Source organism: Bactrocera dorsalis, chromosome 2, assembly GCF_023373825.1.
Source record: "Bactrocera dorsalis isolate Fly_Bdor chromosome 2, ASM2337382v1, whole genome shotgun sequence".
Taxonomy (NCBI): domain Eukaryota; kingdom Metazoa; phylum Arthropoda; class Insecta; order Diptera; family Tephritidae; genus Bactrocera; species Bactrocera dorsalis.
This window is the reverse complement of record NC_064304.1, coordinates 37,909,170-37,926,727: the sequence shown is the minus strand read 5'-3', so window position 1 is coordinate 37,926,727 and position 17,558 is coordinate 37,909,170. Positions and strand designations below refer to the sequence as shown.

Here is a 17,558-nt window from a genome sequence, read left to right as displayed (position 1 = left end):
TGGTAATTGAGTTAAGATTACAAAATAAATGAAGAAAATATTTTGAGTTAATTTTTTTATTTGAGTTGACTTTTTTTCCTATCATTGATATAAGTTGGTAACGATTTTTATTGTTGTTGTTATCGTTAATTTTTTATGTTATGCAGATTTCCAATATTTTGTTGCAGAAAACATTTTCTTATTTATTTTGTTGCTTAGTACAAAGTTGATAGTTAGGATCGGCTTTGTACGTAGGCCCGTTTGTCTTGAGAACGAATTTAAAAGCGGTTTCAGTTTAGTTTAAGCTATTGCGCTCTTGTGTTCCGTATTTTTTATATTCAGCTAAATTTGGTTTTTGAAAGAAAAAGTTACGATTATTAAAGCAGTCTGGGTTGCCAATTTATCATTTCAAAAATTTTGGTTATAAATGCATTTTCAGTTCATAAATCCAATTTTAGTATTAGAAACATAATTTTTAATTCTAATTTTTTTACGATCAAGAATTGAAAAAATGAAGCGTAAAACATTTTTCAATATCGGAATACAGAATTGAAAGGCTTACGGTGATTCCGTTCAATCAAAAACACAAGCCTATGAGCGATACAAAGTCTTTAAAGACGGTCGAGAGATCGTTGAAGGCACGTCTCGTTCTGGACGATCTTTGACGTCTTCAACTGATGAAAATATTAAAAAAGTGAAGGAAATACTCGTAATGCTGGAAAATCGTCATGAAAGTGTTAGAAAGATGGCAACAGAGCTCGATACCTCTTCCGAGTCCGTTCGAATACTTTTGGTGGATATTTTGCGAATGAAACGTCTTCTTACTTGAATCGTGCCGATAAAGCAGAGTGTTTTTTTAAAGAGTACCGTAAACTGGTCTCATGGAGAGCATTATAACTGCCCATGAGAAATGTATTTGTGAGTTTGACAAGCAAACAAGTCAACAGTAATCGGAATGGAGGGGAAAAACAAGCCGAAACCAAAAACAACCACGCCAAAGCCGCTCAAAAATCAAGGTAGTGCTGATTGTTTTTTCGATATTCCTGGTTTGGTGCATCAGGAATTTGTTTCGGAGGGACAGACGATCAATTAGAAGTTCGATTTGACTGTGTTACAGCATTTGCGTGAGAACATCCATCGAAAACGGCCGGAATTGTGGAAGAACAATTCATGGGTTTTACAAAACGAGAATGCACGATCGCATCGAACCACTATTGTGACCGAATTTTAAGCCAAAAGCGCAATGAATACCTTCGATCAAGCACCGTTTTCACCAGATTTGGCTCCGTGAGATTTTTCCTTGTTTCCCAAACTGAAAGGGCTGCTCCGTGAAATCCGTTTTCAGTCGATCGAATAGATAAAACAAAATTCGCTGAATGCCTTTCCAAAAAGTGCCTATCAAAAATGTGTTTCGAGGAATGGAATAATCGTTGGTATAAATATCGTTGAATAATTCAATATTTTGGGTTTTTATTACAATTTCCGGGTACTTTTTTGTTTGTTATTATTGAATATTGTTATAAAAATTAAGAAAATTCAACAACTTTTATTTTAATAGTATTCTCATGAAAAATTAATATTTAGCTGTGTTTTTCCATTTATATATTATTTTTTTAATTTTTTATTTATATATATATTTTTATTTAATCCTTTTTTTAATTTTTTATTTAATTCTTTTTTTTTATTTTTTTATTTAATTCTTTTTTTTTTATTTTTTTATTTAATTTTTTTTTATATTTTTTTTTATTTCTTTTTTATTTATTCACAATTTCCGTTCAAATTACATATTTTCAAAGAAAATCGCATATCTTCAATATTGCAAGTTTGTAAAATTGTTAAAGCAAATATTTAATTGAAATGAGTAAAGACTGAAGTTAAAGTAAAAAGAACAAAATAATGGTTTTTGATATGAAAATTAAAAAAAAAAAAAATCTCTTAAAATTGAGAATAAAATAATGAATGGCTTTGTTCGTTGGTGTACTATGTGTGGTTGAAAACGTTTTGCAATTATGAAGCAGTGAAGGCCTTACAAAATGCATTTGATTCCACCAAATCACATAAGGAAAATTAATTACAATAACACTAAGACTTTGTAATGGAAATTGGCGAATTGAATAACGGTTTAAATTTTCACGAAAACAATGTTTTGAACATCTTTAGGTTATTTTATAAATTTCCACATAAATTACACACGTTCAAAACCATTTTAAGCAAGATTCTGTAATGAAAAAAAAAAAACAATTATGTACTATATGTATATAAATAAATATATAAAAATATAGTAAACATACATATAAACGTTTGTATAGTAGTCCAGCTAGTTGTAAGTGTCGGCGCGTGCAATCTTGTACATAATATGTATTTGTATTTTGCGTAAGTAAGATTTAAACATTTACAACTGTAACACATACACATAAGTAGTTGAATTGAGCAGGTCCACTTTATTAGCATGTGTCTCTAGTATTATACAGACATACATAGTTACAAAATAGTATGAACCATTGTCGTCCATTTTTTCAAAGGCGCTGTAGCGCGACATTTTTATTACTGTAGTAATTCAAAACTTGAAAATAATTATTTATTTGTTTCTTATAAAATTAAGTATTATGTCCATACATGTGTGTATGTACATATGTGAAAATCCATTGCCAAAACAGTGTTGCTGAAAAGTTTAAATTTTGAAGAAAGTTGTTTTGCATTTGTTAAGACATCTCATATACTCATATCTACATAAGCTTGCATTAAATTGTATGTATATACTTATGTAAGTATAATTTAAAAAAAATTGAAAATATTTTTCGTTCATAATTATTTGGACTTTCTTTGAAGCTTTAATTGAAAAATGAGTCGAAGCTTTTACTTTATATTGAATGAATCGAACAAGTAACTGGTATAATCTGGTATAAATCTGTATAAACTGGCATAATTGAGTAAAGTGGTTAAAGAAACTTGTTTTACGACTTGAAAGAGGCGTCTCCAAAATTTTGCACAGTGATGAATCGAACAAGTAACTGGTATAAATCGTATAAACTGGCATAATTGAGTAAAGTGGTTGAAGAAATTTGTTTTACGACTTGAAATAGCCATCTCCAAAATTTTGCAGAGTAATGAATTAAACACGTAACTGGTATAAATCGTATAAACTGGCATAATTGAATAAATTGGTTAAAGAAAGATATTTTACGACTTAAAAGAGCCATCTACTTACTTTTAGGCACTGAAATTAATTCAATAACCTTTCGATCTCATCTAAATTTATGGAAAATAGAGCAGAGTTGAAAGATAGTATAGAGCATAGAGCCGTTTCGTATTGGCTTATATTTAAATAACTAGTTTACTTTTAACACGTTTCCATTCCACAATTAATTAAGCATATCAGAATTATAGATGAAATTGTATATTTTTTTTATCGGCTGGCAACGCTTTTTGTACTTAAGGTTGGTATTTTTGCTTGGTTAAGCATACAAATTTTTAATGTACGAGTATTAACTGACGCTATTAAAATTAGAATATCTCCCAACTTTCATCCACACTAACTCAGACTGCACCTTCAAAAGGGATATAGTGTTTTTAATAGAGAATATAATTTTTTTTTTACAGAAAATTTAAATATTTTTTCGAGTTTCACGCGATTTTCGACGGTCCAGCAAAAAGGTGGTCCAGTGTTTACGGTCTAAAACCGCCGTTAAGCCCAAAAATTTTTTGATTAGCAGCTATTGTCCGTATAATAATCCAAGTTCGAAAAAACCCGAAAATTGACAAAATGGCAGCGTTTCAAAAAAATTGCTTTTACTCAAAATTTTATTCGCTTTTGGCCTGTCAGTTCAAAAAACTTGAATTAAAAGTCTGTAACTCAAAAAATATCTGAAATACTCCAAAAATTTTGATAAACACATACCATGTTTTTATTATGAAATTTAATATTTAATAATAAATCTTTGTAATATGCTGAAGATGCTTTAACGGCTTTTGAAAGTCAATTTGAGTAATGAAGTTTGATTAGAAATACGAAAATACTTTTTCGACTACCCAATATTTAATGTAATTTGAAGTTTTCGATTCATAAAGCGAAATATAGAGTTTCGAAAAAGTTGAAAGTTGACGAGAAGAACACAAGTTGTTCATTCCAACATAAGTCAACTTAAGTAATTTTAACAAATCGCTATAGAAATATTTTCAAATTCGAAAATACGAATGGTTGTAGGAAGAACTACCATATATTGGTCGAAAATTAAGCGCCAAATAATTGTTTACATTTTCTTTTAGTTTACTAAAAATATAAAAAAAAAATGAAATTCAAATAAAAAATTAAAAATACTCCAAAAAATATTATAAAAACACATCAATGAACTGCAATGTAAGCAAAAAGAAAATGTAAATATTTTGAAATTTTTTGTCAATCTTTGGAGAACCGAAACTCTTGAGCCACATGCTGAAATTGCAGCTTATAACGGGTGATTTTTTTGAGGTTAGGATTTTCATGCATTAGTATTTGACAGATCACGTGGGATTTCAGACATGGTGTCAAAGAGAAAGATGCTCAGTATGCTTTGACATTTCATCATGAATAGACTTACTAACGAGCAACGCTTGCAAATCATTGAATTTTATTACCAAAATCAGTGTTCGGTTCGAAATGTGTTTATCGACAAATTTTGTTCAGCGATGAGGCTCATTTCTGGTTGAATGGCTACGTAAATAAGCAAAATTGCCGCATTTGGGGTGAAGAGCAACCAGAAGCCGTTCAAGAACTGCCCATGCATCCCGAAAAATGCACTGTTTGGTGTGGTTTGTACGCTGGTGGAATCATTGGACCGTATTTTTTCAAAGATGCTGTTGGACGCAACGTTACGGTGAATGGCGATCGCTATCGTTCGATGCTAACAAACTTTTTGTTGCCAAAAATGGAAGAACTGAACTTGGTTGACATGTGGTTTCAACAAGATGGCGCTACATGCCACACAGCTCGCGATTCTATGGCCATTTTGAGGGAAAACTTCGGACAACAATTCATCTCAAGAAATGGACCCGTAAGTTGGCCACCAAGATCATGCGATTTAACGCCTTTAGACTATTTTTTGTGGGGCTACGTCAAGTCTAAAGTCTACAGAAATAAGCCAGCAACTATTCCAGCTTTGGAAGACAACATTTCCGAAGAAATTCGGGCTATTCCGGCCGAAATGCTCGAAAAAGTTGCCCAAAATTGGACTTTCCGAATGGACCACCTAAGACGCAGCCGCGGTCAACATTTAAATGAAATTATCTTCAAAAAGTAAATGTCATGAGCCAATCTAACGTTTCAAATAAAGAACCGATGAGATTTTGCAAATTTTATGCGTTTTTTTTTTAAAAAAAGTTATCAAGCTCTTAAAAAATCACCCTATACAATATGTAAAATAACTTTGAACAACAGGAACGAGATTTTGAAACCAAAAAAGTATTTCTGTATAAAGCATTTTTAAATTATTTGACTATTTTAAGCATAATATTTTTATTTGAAACTGTTAATGCATTGATTTAAAATAAGAATAATATGTATAATGTTAAAAATCACACTTTTAAATGTACATATATAGACATAGATCATCAACTCATCGTTGCCAAGTCACAGACACCACACGCGAACATAACTATCTCACCAAACAATCATACATTTAATTATAAGTAAAAAGTAAACATCACTTCAAGAAACGATTTTGTTAATTTTAAGTACCGTTATGTAGATTTTCAACATTTCAAATCATGCAACATGACATAATTATATGCAACTCCAACAAATTTGTAACTCGTCAATAATTCGGACTTATTTTTTTTAATTCTTGGAGAAGTCAAATTTTTGAAAAAATTTTTACAGTGTATTTCATAAAAAAATGTAACTGTATATACTCCTGTTTACTACATTAAGTTATTGTTTTGAGAAAGGCCAAATTTAAGAGGGAAAGTGTTTTGAGCAAGCAATGGTATTTAATTACTTCAATAATTTAGTAAAGTAAGCAAAACAATTATTGTATGAAACTAAATGAAATGAAAATATAATAAAATAAAAATTAACAATAAAAAATAATGTCAAATGTTAAATGCTGACGAGTTTTAATTAAAATTTAGCCTCGCGTCACTTTTAACATTTTCTAAATTTCAACTGCTTTGATCACATGCTGCAGTTATGGCAACTTCGTTTTTTCATAGCATACATTTAGGCTTACCAATTTAACTTATTGCTTACAATCGAGTTCGTACCTTTGACAGCAGAAATATCGATAAATATACAAGAGCAAGAGCGACAGAAAAATTGTTTTTTTTTACCAAATTTTTTTTATTTATTAATTTTTTTCTTTCATAAAATCGATATATATTTATTAAAAATATTAAATACATATTCTAAATATTTTTTGTAGGATAGAACCTTTTTGAAATTCAAACTGTATGCAATTAGAGTGCCAATATTCATTTTAAAAAGCTAACTTAGGCACTTTTTAGCTTCACTTTTTCCTTTTCCTCTTCCTCATTTTTTTTTTATTTTTACTAAGTTTTGATTATATGTAAGTTAAAATTTGTGTTTGGAAGTTTCAGTTTTCGGCGATGAAAAGCAAGAAATGGACTTACAGGTACTATTAAAAATGTCAACGCAATTACTATCAGAACAAAGAATGTAGGAGCGAACCAGTAAGCAATTATAAGTCAAAGTATAATACAGAAAAATAATGAGTATAATTGAAAAGCTCAGTTTAATATCACATTTAGGTCAGATACCTCTCAATCTGGCTGTAGTTGAAATCAAAAGCAAACTTCGCTAAACATTAACAAAAATATACAGAGATGGTCTTCAAGCAGATAATCTGTTTTAAAAACTAATGAGCAGTCCAGTTACCAAGATATTATAAGTTCGTTTCAGCGAAATGATAACCGAAGAGTAGTGTTAAAACGTGCTGAGTCTATCCATAAGCAATATTAAGATTTTTTGCTCTCTTCTTGATACCAATACGGATATTTTGAAACACTGTTTCATAAACTTTTTCGTTGTAATCGCATGAGGCAAGTTTTTGATGTCTTCATGAGCTTCACTGAATGCTATAAACTATTCAAGTACTTGTATGCTGTGTAAAAGTAGATTCCATAAAACACTTATGCAACATTCTCAACGGTTCCAAAGTCATGACTGCATTAGAAACGCAAAAGCAAACTCATTGTTAAATTTCTTCCATAGTAGAGTATTGCTAGACAAACTTTTGACGTTCTAAACAAACTGGTGCCAAACACATACTAATTGACATATGGAGATATATATATATTAGGGTGTTTTGTTTCTTTTGAACAATTAATTTTTTTCAGTCCCAGCAAGAAATTTCTTTGGAAATACTCTAAAAAAAATTCCCTTTAAATTCCTACAAATCAGAGATATTTTATGGCATCGCTTTAACTTTAGACGCATATTTCTCACAATTGTTCACTCTACAAAATTTCCCAGTGCGACAAAGTCGTAACTCACACCGGCAAGGTAGTACGGGACTCTAAACCTGAGTTTTTCCCGAAATTCGAATTTTTTGTATATATCTCGTAAATAACAAGAGCTATAGAAAAAATGTACATGACAAATTTGTAGGAAATTTTATTTTCTATAAAAATGGCTATTGGATATTACTCGAGATATTCGGCTTTTAAAGTAAGGCTTTATAGGATTTTTTATAGATGGTATGTATTAAATAATATGCGTCTAAAGTCTCGTTTGTTACGTTAAACTTATGCTATTTGGTTCATCAGGTTTGTCCCGAAGCATTTATGTACAATATAAAGAAGAAGTAATATTAGAAGTATTTGCAAATGAATTATAAATGGAAGTCAATGCACTACCGCCCGATGATCCCCTGTGATCTACATCTTCGTAGGCTATATATATTTCTGGAATAGGCAACACTAAGTGTTGCCAGGTTCAATCTGACATTTCCATTAGAAAGTTTGACATTTTTTAGCAATAACATCACTCAGAACGTTTTGTCATTTAATCGTGAATTGTTTTATTTACAGGGAATTAAAAAATTCATTTCGGCCAAAAAATGGAATTAACTCGTGAACATTTTCGTGCGATCATTTTTCACAACTTTCGACGTGGATTATCACGACAAGATTGCATACGTTCGATATTGCATGAACACCTGGCCGTTGTTCTCGTTGGATCCCGCACAACTTGACAATCGCTCAAAAAAAGCTCGTGTGGATTGGTGTAAAGAAATGCTGAAAAAATACGATCGCGGTGCTTCAGAAGACGTTTATAAGATCGTCACAGGTGACGAATCATAGATCTATGCGTATGAGCCCGAAACAAAACAGCAATCGACCGTGTGGGTCTTCCAAGACGAGCCAATTCCAACGAAAGTTGCTCGTGGAAGAAGAACTTCGAAGCAAATGGTCGCCTGTTTCTTCGGCAAAACTGGTCATGTGGCGACTGTTCCGCTTGAGCAACGTAGGACGGTCAATTCTGAGTGGTAACCACCATTTTTTTGCCTGAAGTCTTCGGAGAAATTCGACGGAGCGGCAATTTCAGTTTGTAGAACAAGAAAAAGTCACACGGTGGTGCATTATCATGGTTTAAAATCCATGAGTTGTTCTTCCACAATTTTCCACAAATGTTCTCGCGCAAACGCCTCAATACGGCCACTCCTTACTGACCGCTTCGCTCCATGGCCTCTTAAAAAGTTTGAAGAAGATCCGACGTTTTCGAGTCAAAATTTATTCAGCGATTCTGTCTTAATGGTTATGTACAAAAGCAAAATTGCCACAATTGAGACAAAGAGCAACCTGAAGAGATTCAAGAGTTTCCATTTCATCTAGAAATCACAACAGTTTGGTGTGGTTTGTATGTCGGTGGAATCATCGGTCCAAAACTGATATCGGTGAGAACGTAACCGTGAATGGTGAGAACCGACCGTCATGCCATAATAACCGATGCTTTGTTGCTTAAAATTGAAGCTCGTGATCACTTTCCACAAATTGCATTAATCCATGGATTTACTGAGAGAACACTTCGGTGGGCAGATAATTTCACTTTTTGGGTAAATTGACCGTGTAGTATCACACCGTTAGACTTAACCGGCGGGGATATGTATAGTCTAAAGTCTATGCAGACAATCCTGCTTAGATTCTGAAGTTGAAGCAAGACTTCACGCGTGTTATTCGTCAGTCACCAGTAGAAATATTCGAACGAGTCATTGAATATTGGATTCAACAGAGAAACCATCTGGGGTGTAGCCGCGGCCAACATTTGAAAGAGATAATATTCAAAAAATAAATGTCACAGAATGCTCTTTCATATGATAATAAACATTAAAATTGAAAATAAAATCTATGCATTTAATTATTATTTTTTTTTTTAATTTATTTCTTCATGAAAATAAATAAAATACATTAAATATCAAATACACTTTGCCTTTATAAATAAATTATCAATAAATACAACTAAATTATTTATTTCAACTCCACACTAAATTTAACGGGAATCACTTAATAATTACTTTAAATGTCATTGAGCATTAATTCGTTTGTAAATTAGTATACAAGTATATATAAATATACATATATTATATATATATTTTTTTTAATATTGTCAGTTAATTCTTTATTTTCTCCTTTTTAATTGGATTTGCTTTCTTTGTAGAACGCATACATACATATATAAGAGGAGTAAATGTAGCTCGACGATTCGGGAGTCCAATAAGAAACAAACACACACACACACTGCTTGCGCTAGGCCCGGCGTGTATGTGAGGATTGCTTGTAGTGGTGAAATGCGAAATCCACCAGCTCTACGGTTTTCGAATCAGACTCGCAAAAGTCACACTAAATGCTATTGACGCACCCACTAATTGAGCGTTTATGAATAACTGCTTTTCGGCCTTTGCAATTGCCTTTTGTCTAGTATATGTGTATATGTATTAGTTATAGATTGTATGTGTGTATGTTTTTGTAACTGTAATTATGCGGGAATCATTATTAAAGTGAATTGTGAATTCAATTATTACATAAAGCAATAAACTAAACTAGATTTCCACAAACAAAAACAAAAAAAAATGTACTAAGCTAAGAAGTTGCCATTTGTCCACCTGTCACTTAAGTCTGACTGTGGGCGCTGAATGTGTTGAATGCAACGCTGTCTTTCAATGCATCTAACTGAACTTTAGACTGCGTGGACCCATACGTGGTGCACCCGCACGTGGTCCAGCGCTAACGGCTTTGGTCTCAACCGTCGCCGTTAGGGGCTGTTGTTTTCTGGCCTCACTAGCGTTCTCGAACTCCTCGTCGTCGCCGAAGAGTAAAGCAGCGAGACTAGTTTCGAATGTGCTCTTCTTTTTCGTTGGTGTGGTTGTTGTAATGGGTGCCTTTGTTGTGTCCGCGCTGATTGTGACGTTGAGATTTGTCGGCGCATTACTGGTACTGATGGCGCTGGTGGTGGTGGACGTAATGGGTGTTGCTGTATTTTTGGGCTTTACACTAGTGCTTGTGTGTGGTTTTATTGTAGTGCTGGTGGTGGTTGTCGTTGTCGACGATGTCGATGTGGTGCTCGTTGCTGCGCTGGTTTTTGTATCCGCGACTTCCTGACTCTCCGAACGCATATAGCTTGCCAACGCTAACGGTTTATCATTTTCACCTACAAATACTTCTTCAGGTTCCGCCTGCGCATGCTCTTCTTCTTCGAGCTTGTAACCTGGTGGATAGATGGGTTTGAAGCCACCCTGCAACTCTGGTTGGAAGCTATCCATCTCGAAAGACTTCGCGGTTGTCGTTTCCGTAAAATCGGCGGGTGCGGTCTCGTCTACGTCGGCGCGATTGATGTTATGCTTTTCGTAAATTGTCTTCTCCGTTGTGGATGGTAGAATATTCCAACCATTGGATGGTGCATTTGTCGCACTGCCAAGACTTACGCTCGGATAGAATGGTGCCATGAAGTTCTTTTCTAAATTCTGACCACGTGTATCAAAGTCATTGCTGAGACCCTCTTCGGTTTGTGTGTCTGTACGGATTTCGCTGATGACAGATGAAGCGAGATTTACGTTCGAAAAACGCGGTGGTCCACTGACACCGGCACGACGATACGGTGACGGCTCTGTTGGGCTGTAAGCAATAGCGATGGGCGTGTCGGGCATGCCCACGCCATACGCACCATTTATGATACGTGGTCCGACCACGGTAGCATGCATAGGCATATTGAGTTCCGAGTAGGATGGGTCAGGCTTCTCAATCGGATAGGGGAATTTGTCTTTGATCATTTGTGTTTTTGTTTGTTGTTGCAACGATTGCGGTTTCTTGTTCTTTAGTATGGGCTCCTGCGGTTGATCGCGCACCACTGAGAAAGGTGTATTTTGATAGTCGCTACCTGTGGGTGGTTCCACATGTGCAATGGCAGGTAATTGATCTTTTATATCACCGACTTCCTGTGTTTTCGCCTTATCACCTCTGGAAGGATATACCAGGTAGAGTCCGTTTTGTGTTGCAGTGCCCTCGAGTTGGGGCTCTATTTGTTCCGAAGCTGCGGTGACTTGAATTTCCCCAGAACCTGTATCATCGCTGGGCAGCGACAGTGGTTTCTTCTGAGACTGAAGCATTTGTAAGGTTACAACCGGTTCGAGTTTTGCTTTATCAATACTTTGTTCTTCTTGTGCGGCTGCAACTGGTTGTGATGGGTCGTTGATGACCAAGTCTTCCTCTTCGAAAGCAGCCAAACGTTCAGGCGCCATAATCGTCTTATAAACTTCGGAGTTTGAAGCGGCTGCGTGTCTTTCATAATTGTCTACACCACGTTGTGGTGAAGCCAGTGGCCGTCTGGGATACATGCGGTCTAGATACTGAACACCTTGACCACCATAGGGCGGTAAACGGTAAACACGACGATTTGCATCTGTTGCCATTGGCGCACCAGGACCAAAGTCAGCGGCGCGATTAAGCGGATAGCGATGTTGCTGCTGCTGCAAGAGGGGCTGCCGACGGTGAGCAAACTGTGGGGAGTTGTTTGGTCGTTTGAGAGTTTGGCCGGAAATACGTATATTTCCGGGCTCTTGATTGAAGTTCTGCGCGGGTGGGTGTCCAGTAGAGATTTTGGCGTTGGGGCGGAATTGTGGCAATATGTTTGGTAGGTGGCGTTCTGCACTCGGGCGTGTAATACCGGCAATTGGTTTCCGCGTGTAATCACTGTAAGTAAACGAAGACGAAGGACCTAATGGACGGTTCGGAGGCTGGGGACGTTTGTGAATCTCGCTGTGCTCGGGTATGGCATTGGAGATGGTTGCTGGGAAGCGTGGTGGTGGTTCCATATGCAGTGAGGGTGTATTTTGATCCTGTTGGGTTGGTGGGAAGCTCTGAAAGTATTTAATTGATTAAAAATAATTCCTTATATATAAAGCGTAACTTAAAAAACAAAGCTCACCAGTTTCTGCTTGTGCTGGTTCATAGTGAGTACCTCATGCTTCTGAATCTGTATGTCACCGCTGCCGGTATTGCTTATACCATCTTCGCCGGCCTTCGGAAATACGACATTATTGGCATTTTGCAGTTGCTGAAGACTCAGCGGTTGTGCATGTCCATTGACTTGTGGTCCAGCGGGTGGTCCAGCTATGACTGGCACTGAATGTTCCTCATCGGATTGTTCTTCGTTCGAGGGGAAACGTATGTTTGTGGAGACGAGCAATTCCTTCGTATCTTGCGCACTATTATTCTCAGTGGATGCTGTGGCTTGCCCAGCAGGTGTTTGTGTGGGACCGGCCGGTTGATAACTGCCTTTCGGTGCTGTCTGCGGTAAAGCGAGTGGCTTTGGTGGTTTGCGTTGACGCATGTTTGAGCCGATCAGTGGCAATTGCTGATACGGTGAAGGTGGCGCTGGTGGTTCTTCGGCATATGTGGTAGTGGGTGCTTTTGTATCCAGTGGACGTTGTACATACGGTGGTGTGGGACCAACGGCGCTGGCGCCAAAGTTACCATTTTGATGGAAGTTCGAAGCTCCCTGTGCTGGTGGGAATGTGCCAGCTTGTGCGGGTGCCACTTGACCCGGACGCTTCAGTGCGCTAATATCTTCACTTATTACTGTACCATATTGTACCGGTGGTTCCTTGGAGAACAATGGCTCCTTCTCTACCGAGCCGAACGCTGCTGTACCAACTTGTTGCTGACTGCCCAAAACAAAGGAGGCCGAATGTTGTCCAGGTGAGATGACTACATTATTGATCGCACCCGGCGCTGGACGATATTGCAGCACATTCGGCTTTTGTACCTGATACGAAACATATTCACCGCTATAATTCTCTTGACTGCCCGATACCACCTTCTGATCATTGCTGCTACCCGGTAGCGGTGTAGAGCCGTGTGGGGTAAATGTGGGATGGGCTGGGTATGTCGGGTGTGTGGACTGTTGAGGTGGACGCTGTTGCTGCTGCTGTTGTGTCTGATACTGCTGCTGTTGTTGCTGTGGCTGATATTGTTGTTGCTGCTGATATTGTTGCTGCTGCTGTTGTTGTTGTTGCTGCTGATATTGAAGCTGTTGTTGCATAGCAAACGGTGCTGGTTTCGACAGCGAAATAGGCTGCATATAGTTGCCTTGTGCGTCGAAACCTTGACTACCTTGGTTTTGGGCAGCTACAGCCGATTCTTCATCGGCCAAACTATTGAATATATCAGCAAGCGACATGGATGGTTTCTGCTCGATCTTCTGCTCAATATTCTTTTGACCGAGGGTCTGATAAACATCGGCGATATTGAGTTCCGGCACATTTGTAGCGACTGGTGTGGGTAACGCTGAAGTCAACTGGCCATTTGGACCCTCAGTGAAGAGAATGGGTTGCTTAGTGCTCGGCACGTATTGGCTGGTGGACAAAGAGGAATCTGCAGTGCCGGCGCTGATAGGTGGGCGCGTGGTATACGTAGTAGTGCTGATTGTTGTTGGTTTCGGCGCAGTCTTTGTGGTGTTCACGGGCGCTTGATCTGGGAACCGCATGGGTGTTGTGGCTGTGGCGCTGTCAGTTGTTGTTGTAGTTGGCGTATACTTCTTTGTCGGTATGAACTTCTTGCGTGTGCTGCTATCGAACGCTTGTGAAACGCTGGATGGTAGTGTTGGCAGCGGTCGGCGCGTGGAGGTCGTATACTTGGGTGAGCTCGGTGCCGATGTGGTTGTTGTTGTGGTTGATGTGCTTGTGGTGGCAGGCGAAGTAGAAGTGCTACTTGGTTTATTCGATGTCGTAACGCTGGTTGTGGGTTGCTTCGAAGTTGTTGTTGTGGTGGTTGTGGTAGCTTTACTTGTGCTAGTGGTAGTTGTAGTTGTTGCTGATGCAGTCGATGTGGGGGCACTGCTGCTATGCAGACCCGGCGCTGTAGGTGGCACGGCCATTAACTTCGTAGTCGGTATGGTGTAATAGTTTTGGCTTGGCGCTGGTGTTACCGGTGTCGCCACCACCGATGTTGGTTTTTTATTCGTTATGTAATTCTTATTGCTACCCTGATACTTGAGGTTTGCATACGAGCTCGACACCAATGGGTAAACGAATTTCGACGATGAATACTTCACGGGCAAATTCAGATAGTCGTGTATGTTCGGTGCATTACTGCTTAGTACAATCTTCTCCTTTGGGTCGATCACCTCATTCACCGCAGTCTCAATACCGGCTGGTTTCTTGGCGCTAAAGTCCAACTGACCGGAAATGGGATCCTTACTTGCATAATATGGCTTGCCATCGTTGAAGATCTGATTGGGCAACACATAGCTGGTGGAAATGAGCGCTTCATCTTCAGCGGAGTCGCCACCGTTGCGCGCCTCTAACGGTAAATCAGCTGAGGGTATTTCCGGTGCGGCTGTGGTATTGCCAACGCTTGCGACTAACGCTATGACTAGCGCCAGCCATAAATGGTAATTAGTCATTTCGGAAAAAAACCGTAGTGATTGATGCTGAAAGAAAGAAAAAAAGGTGTAATCAACGACATGACGCTTTAATTGAATTAAACTTTATATAAAATATATATATGTATAAATGAAAGACATACATATGTATGTACGTGCTCAAGCTTATAGAAAAGCATTAAGTAAAGAAAGTCAGCGTCTAAGACAGCCATTCAATTATGCAAATAAATATTTTCACCAACAATTAAATTGACGCGCCGCTGTTATTGCATAATATGATGAATTAGCGTTGGACAGCAACGACCCACTTGCGCAATTGGAAAACCACCGTCAGTTTAAGCTTTGTGTAGTTATCTAGCTAACGGTTAGGCAAAGGCACGCTAAGGCCGGTGAATGAAGATAAAAGAAGCGCACGCGAACAGTGATTAAATTTAATTGCCGGTTTGGTCTGAATGGCGGCAACGTGATCTCTTAATTTCTTCACGAACTAATATAGTATATATGTACAAATATAATATATTGTATATACATAGATATAGTAGAATGTATAAAAATATAATAGCGATATTAGCGAATGCGGTACGTTGTTATATTTGGTAGTGGAAAAACTCTTTTCGTATTTCTAATCAAACTTAAAATTATTTTTTTATTTGATTGGTAGCACTGTAGATATACGACTGCAACGTCATCTATTGAAACTATTGACTGAAATGATTGAGTAAATTAAGTAAAATAAATGGTTACGTTAATTAAAAATATACATATATTTCCATTAACTAGGAAAACTTCGTTTTTTTTTGTTATTGACTGGTGTAATAATTATCTAACCGATCTTGAGTGACATTCCAACCAACTGATTGGAGCTTATTAGTTTAGAACTATTCTACTATCGACTAGACTTTCACCATGCACCAAATCTTGGAGAAGAGCCGTGAAAGAACCTCTTCGTTGATTTTAAAGCCGTCTTCGACAGCACGAAACTCCTCTATGCCGCTTTGGCTGAACGAGGACAAGACGAAATATTTATCTTCTGAAACCAATAGTCATCGCATTCGCGACTTGGCTCATACGTCACTTTTAACACTTATATCTTTGAAATCGTCGAAAATTTCGTCTTTCCGAATAACGCAAAATAACTTTTGCCAACAGGTTCTACTTCAGGCTGAGTAGGCAATTGGGAAGAAAAGTCTTCTCATGATGAACGAAGACCAAACTATACAATTCCCTCATGATTCACGTCCTGCTATATGGTGCGGAGGCAAGGACAATGACATCATCTGATGAGTCGGCTTTAGGAGTATTCGAGATAATACTTTTGCGGAACGATCTAACATTGAGCAACACCAAAAGCTCCGTCACGTTCGGGATGGAGCTCTACGAGCCGTTCGATACCAAACGAGGTGCAGAGCTTAATCGAGCAGGTACAATCTTCTATAAGCTGCTGGCGTACGCCGATGATATCAATATCATTGGCCTCAACAACCGATCCGCTAGTTCTGCTTTCTTCAGACTGGTTAAAAAAGCGAAGCCTATATGTAGGTCCGATTGTGAACTAGAATAAGACGAAATATCTCATCAAATCAACAGTCATCGCATTCGCGACTTGTCTCATGCATCACTTTTAATGTTTAAAACATTGAAATCGTCGATAATTTCGTCTTTCCGAATAACGCAGAATAACTTTTTCCAACAGGTTCTACTTCAGGCAGCTTCATGGAAAATCAAGAACGTGAGCCAAATTTCAGATCGATATTCCAAAAACGGAGCAACTAGTTCACGAACATGGAGTCAGACGAACATAGCTAAATCGACTCAGTTCGTAACCCTGTTATTAAATATATGTCTTAAGGCTTCGGGCGTTTCGTTTTGCCAAACTCAATGCAAAGTTAATATGCCCTATTCAGGCTATACAAATCAAGCATCGGTTTAAAGTACTGAGCAAGCGTAAAGGGTCTAAACGTTTTTATGAAAGTGAGCCATCGGTGTTCAATACAAGCAAGGACGATAAACTCAGAGTATCAAAAATATTCATCTATATTTGAATACGTGGAAACTTGGTGAAAAGTGGTTTCCCGAGGGCTCGGAATCAAGACAATGAAACATGTCAAAAGTCAGATCCCAAGAAAATGCTCCATAAGAGGAAATTAAGCAAAGTTGGAACTAATTTATAGCTTCTTTCTAGACCATATGATCCTTAAAAAACTATTTTCCTTTAATGGCCATAATTTAAATTAGAAGATCGAATATCTACATGAAAAATTGGAGGTTAATCTCTAATTCATCGGTAGGCAGGTACATTGTTGCGAAAGTCGATCTAAGTATTCCTGAAAACGTGAACCACTACCTGCTTCTCCGCTTAGATATCGATGAGGGATATGTGGGAAGAGGCGCAATGATCTTCTTAATGGATGGGTCGAGGATAGGAGAGACGGCTAGACGCAAAGTCAAGTTTGCTTTTAGTCTACTGGACTACTGTAGCGTCTTTCTGGCAGAAGTGGCTGCTTGGCGGCACTCTTACTCAGCACACACCAGAATGGAAACAAGTTGGATCACCTTTGTCATTTTGCGTTCAAGCACTGGACTAAACGTGCGCTTAACAGGTAATGATTGACAACCAGCCTGCGCGCGACTACGAGATACTTTAGGCCTAGTGAAGAATGTACAAGATTTACAAAATTTCTTGCCAAGCTCATCTTGGCGTAATCGTAGA

General features: G+C 37.6%; 1 protein-coding gene and 1 long non-coding RNA gene across 3 annotated transcripts in view; both read right to left on the bottom strand.

Moving 5' to 3' along the window:
• Positions 1-4,258: 4,258 nt before the first annotated feature.
• Positions 4,259-6,045, bottom strand: LOC125776833 (uncharacterized). The gene is made up of 2 exons (XR_007422011.1): positions 5,359-6,045; positions 4,259-4,423 (listed from the first exon to the last, which is right to left on the bottom strand). It is a non-coding gene; the product is annotated as an uncharacterized LOC125776833 (long non-coding RNA).
• A 3,357-nt stretch (positions 6,046-9,402) lies between these two features.
• Positions 9,403-17,558, bottom strand: part of LOC105226386 (mucin-5AC) — a 46,795-nt gene continuing 38,639 nt past the window's right edge. For both annotated transcript variants that reach the window (XM_011205244.4, XM_049450361.1), the window contains exons 3-4: positions 12,392-14,896; positions 9,403-12,323 (exon numbers count right to left, since the gene is read on the bottom strand). In XM_011205244.4, the coding sequence (XP_011203546.2) occupies positions 10,137-12,323; positions 12,392-14,869 (4,665 nt within the window). In that variant the 5' untranslated portion in view covers positions 14,870-14,896 and the 3' untranslated portion in view covers positions 9,403-10,136. The remainder of the gene's footprint in view (positions 12,324-12,391; positions 14,897-17,558) is intronic.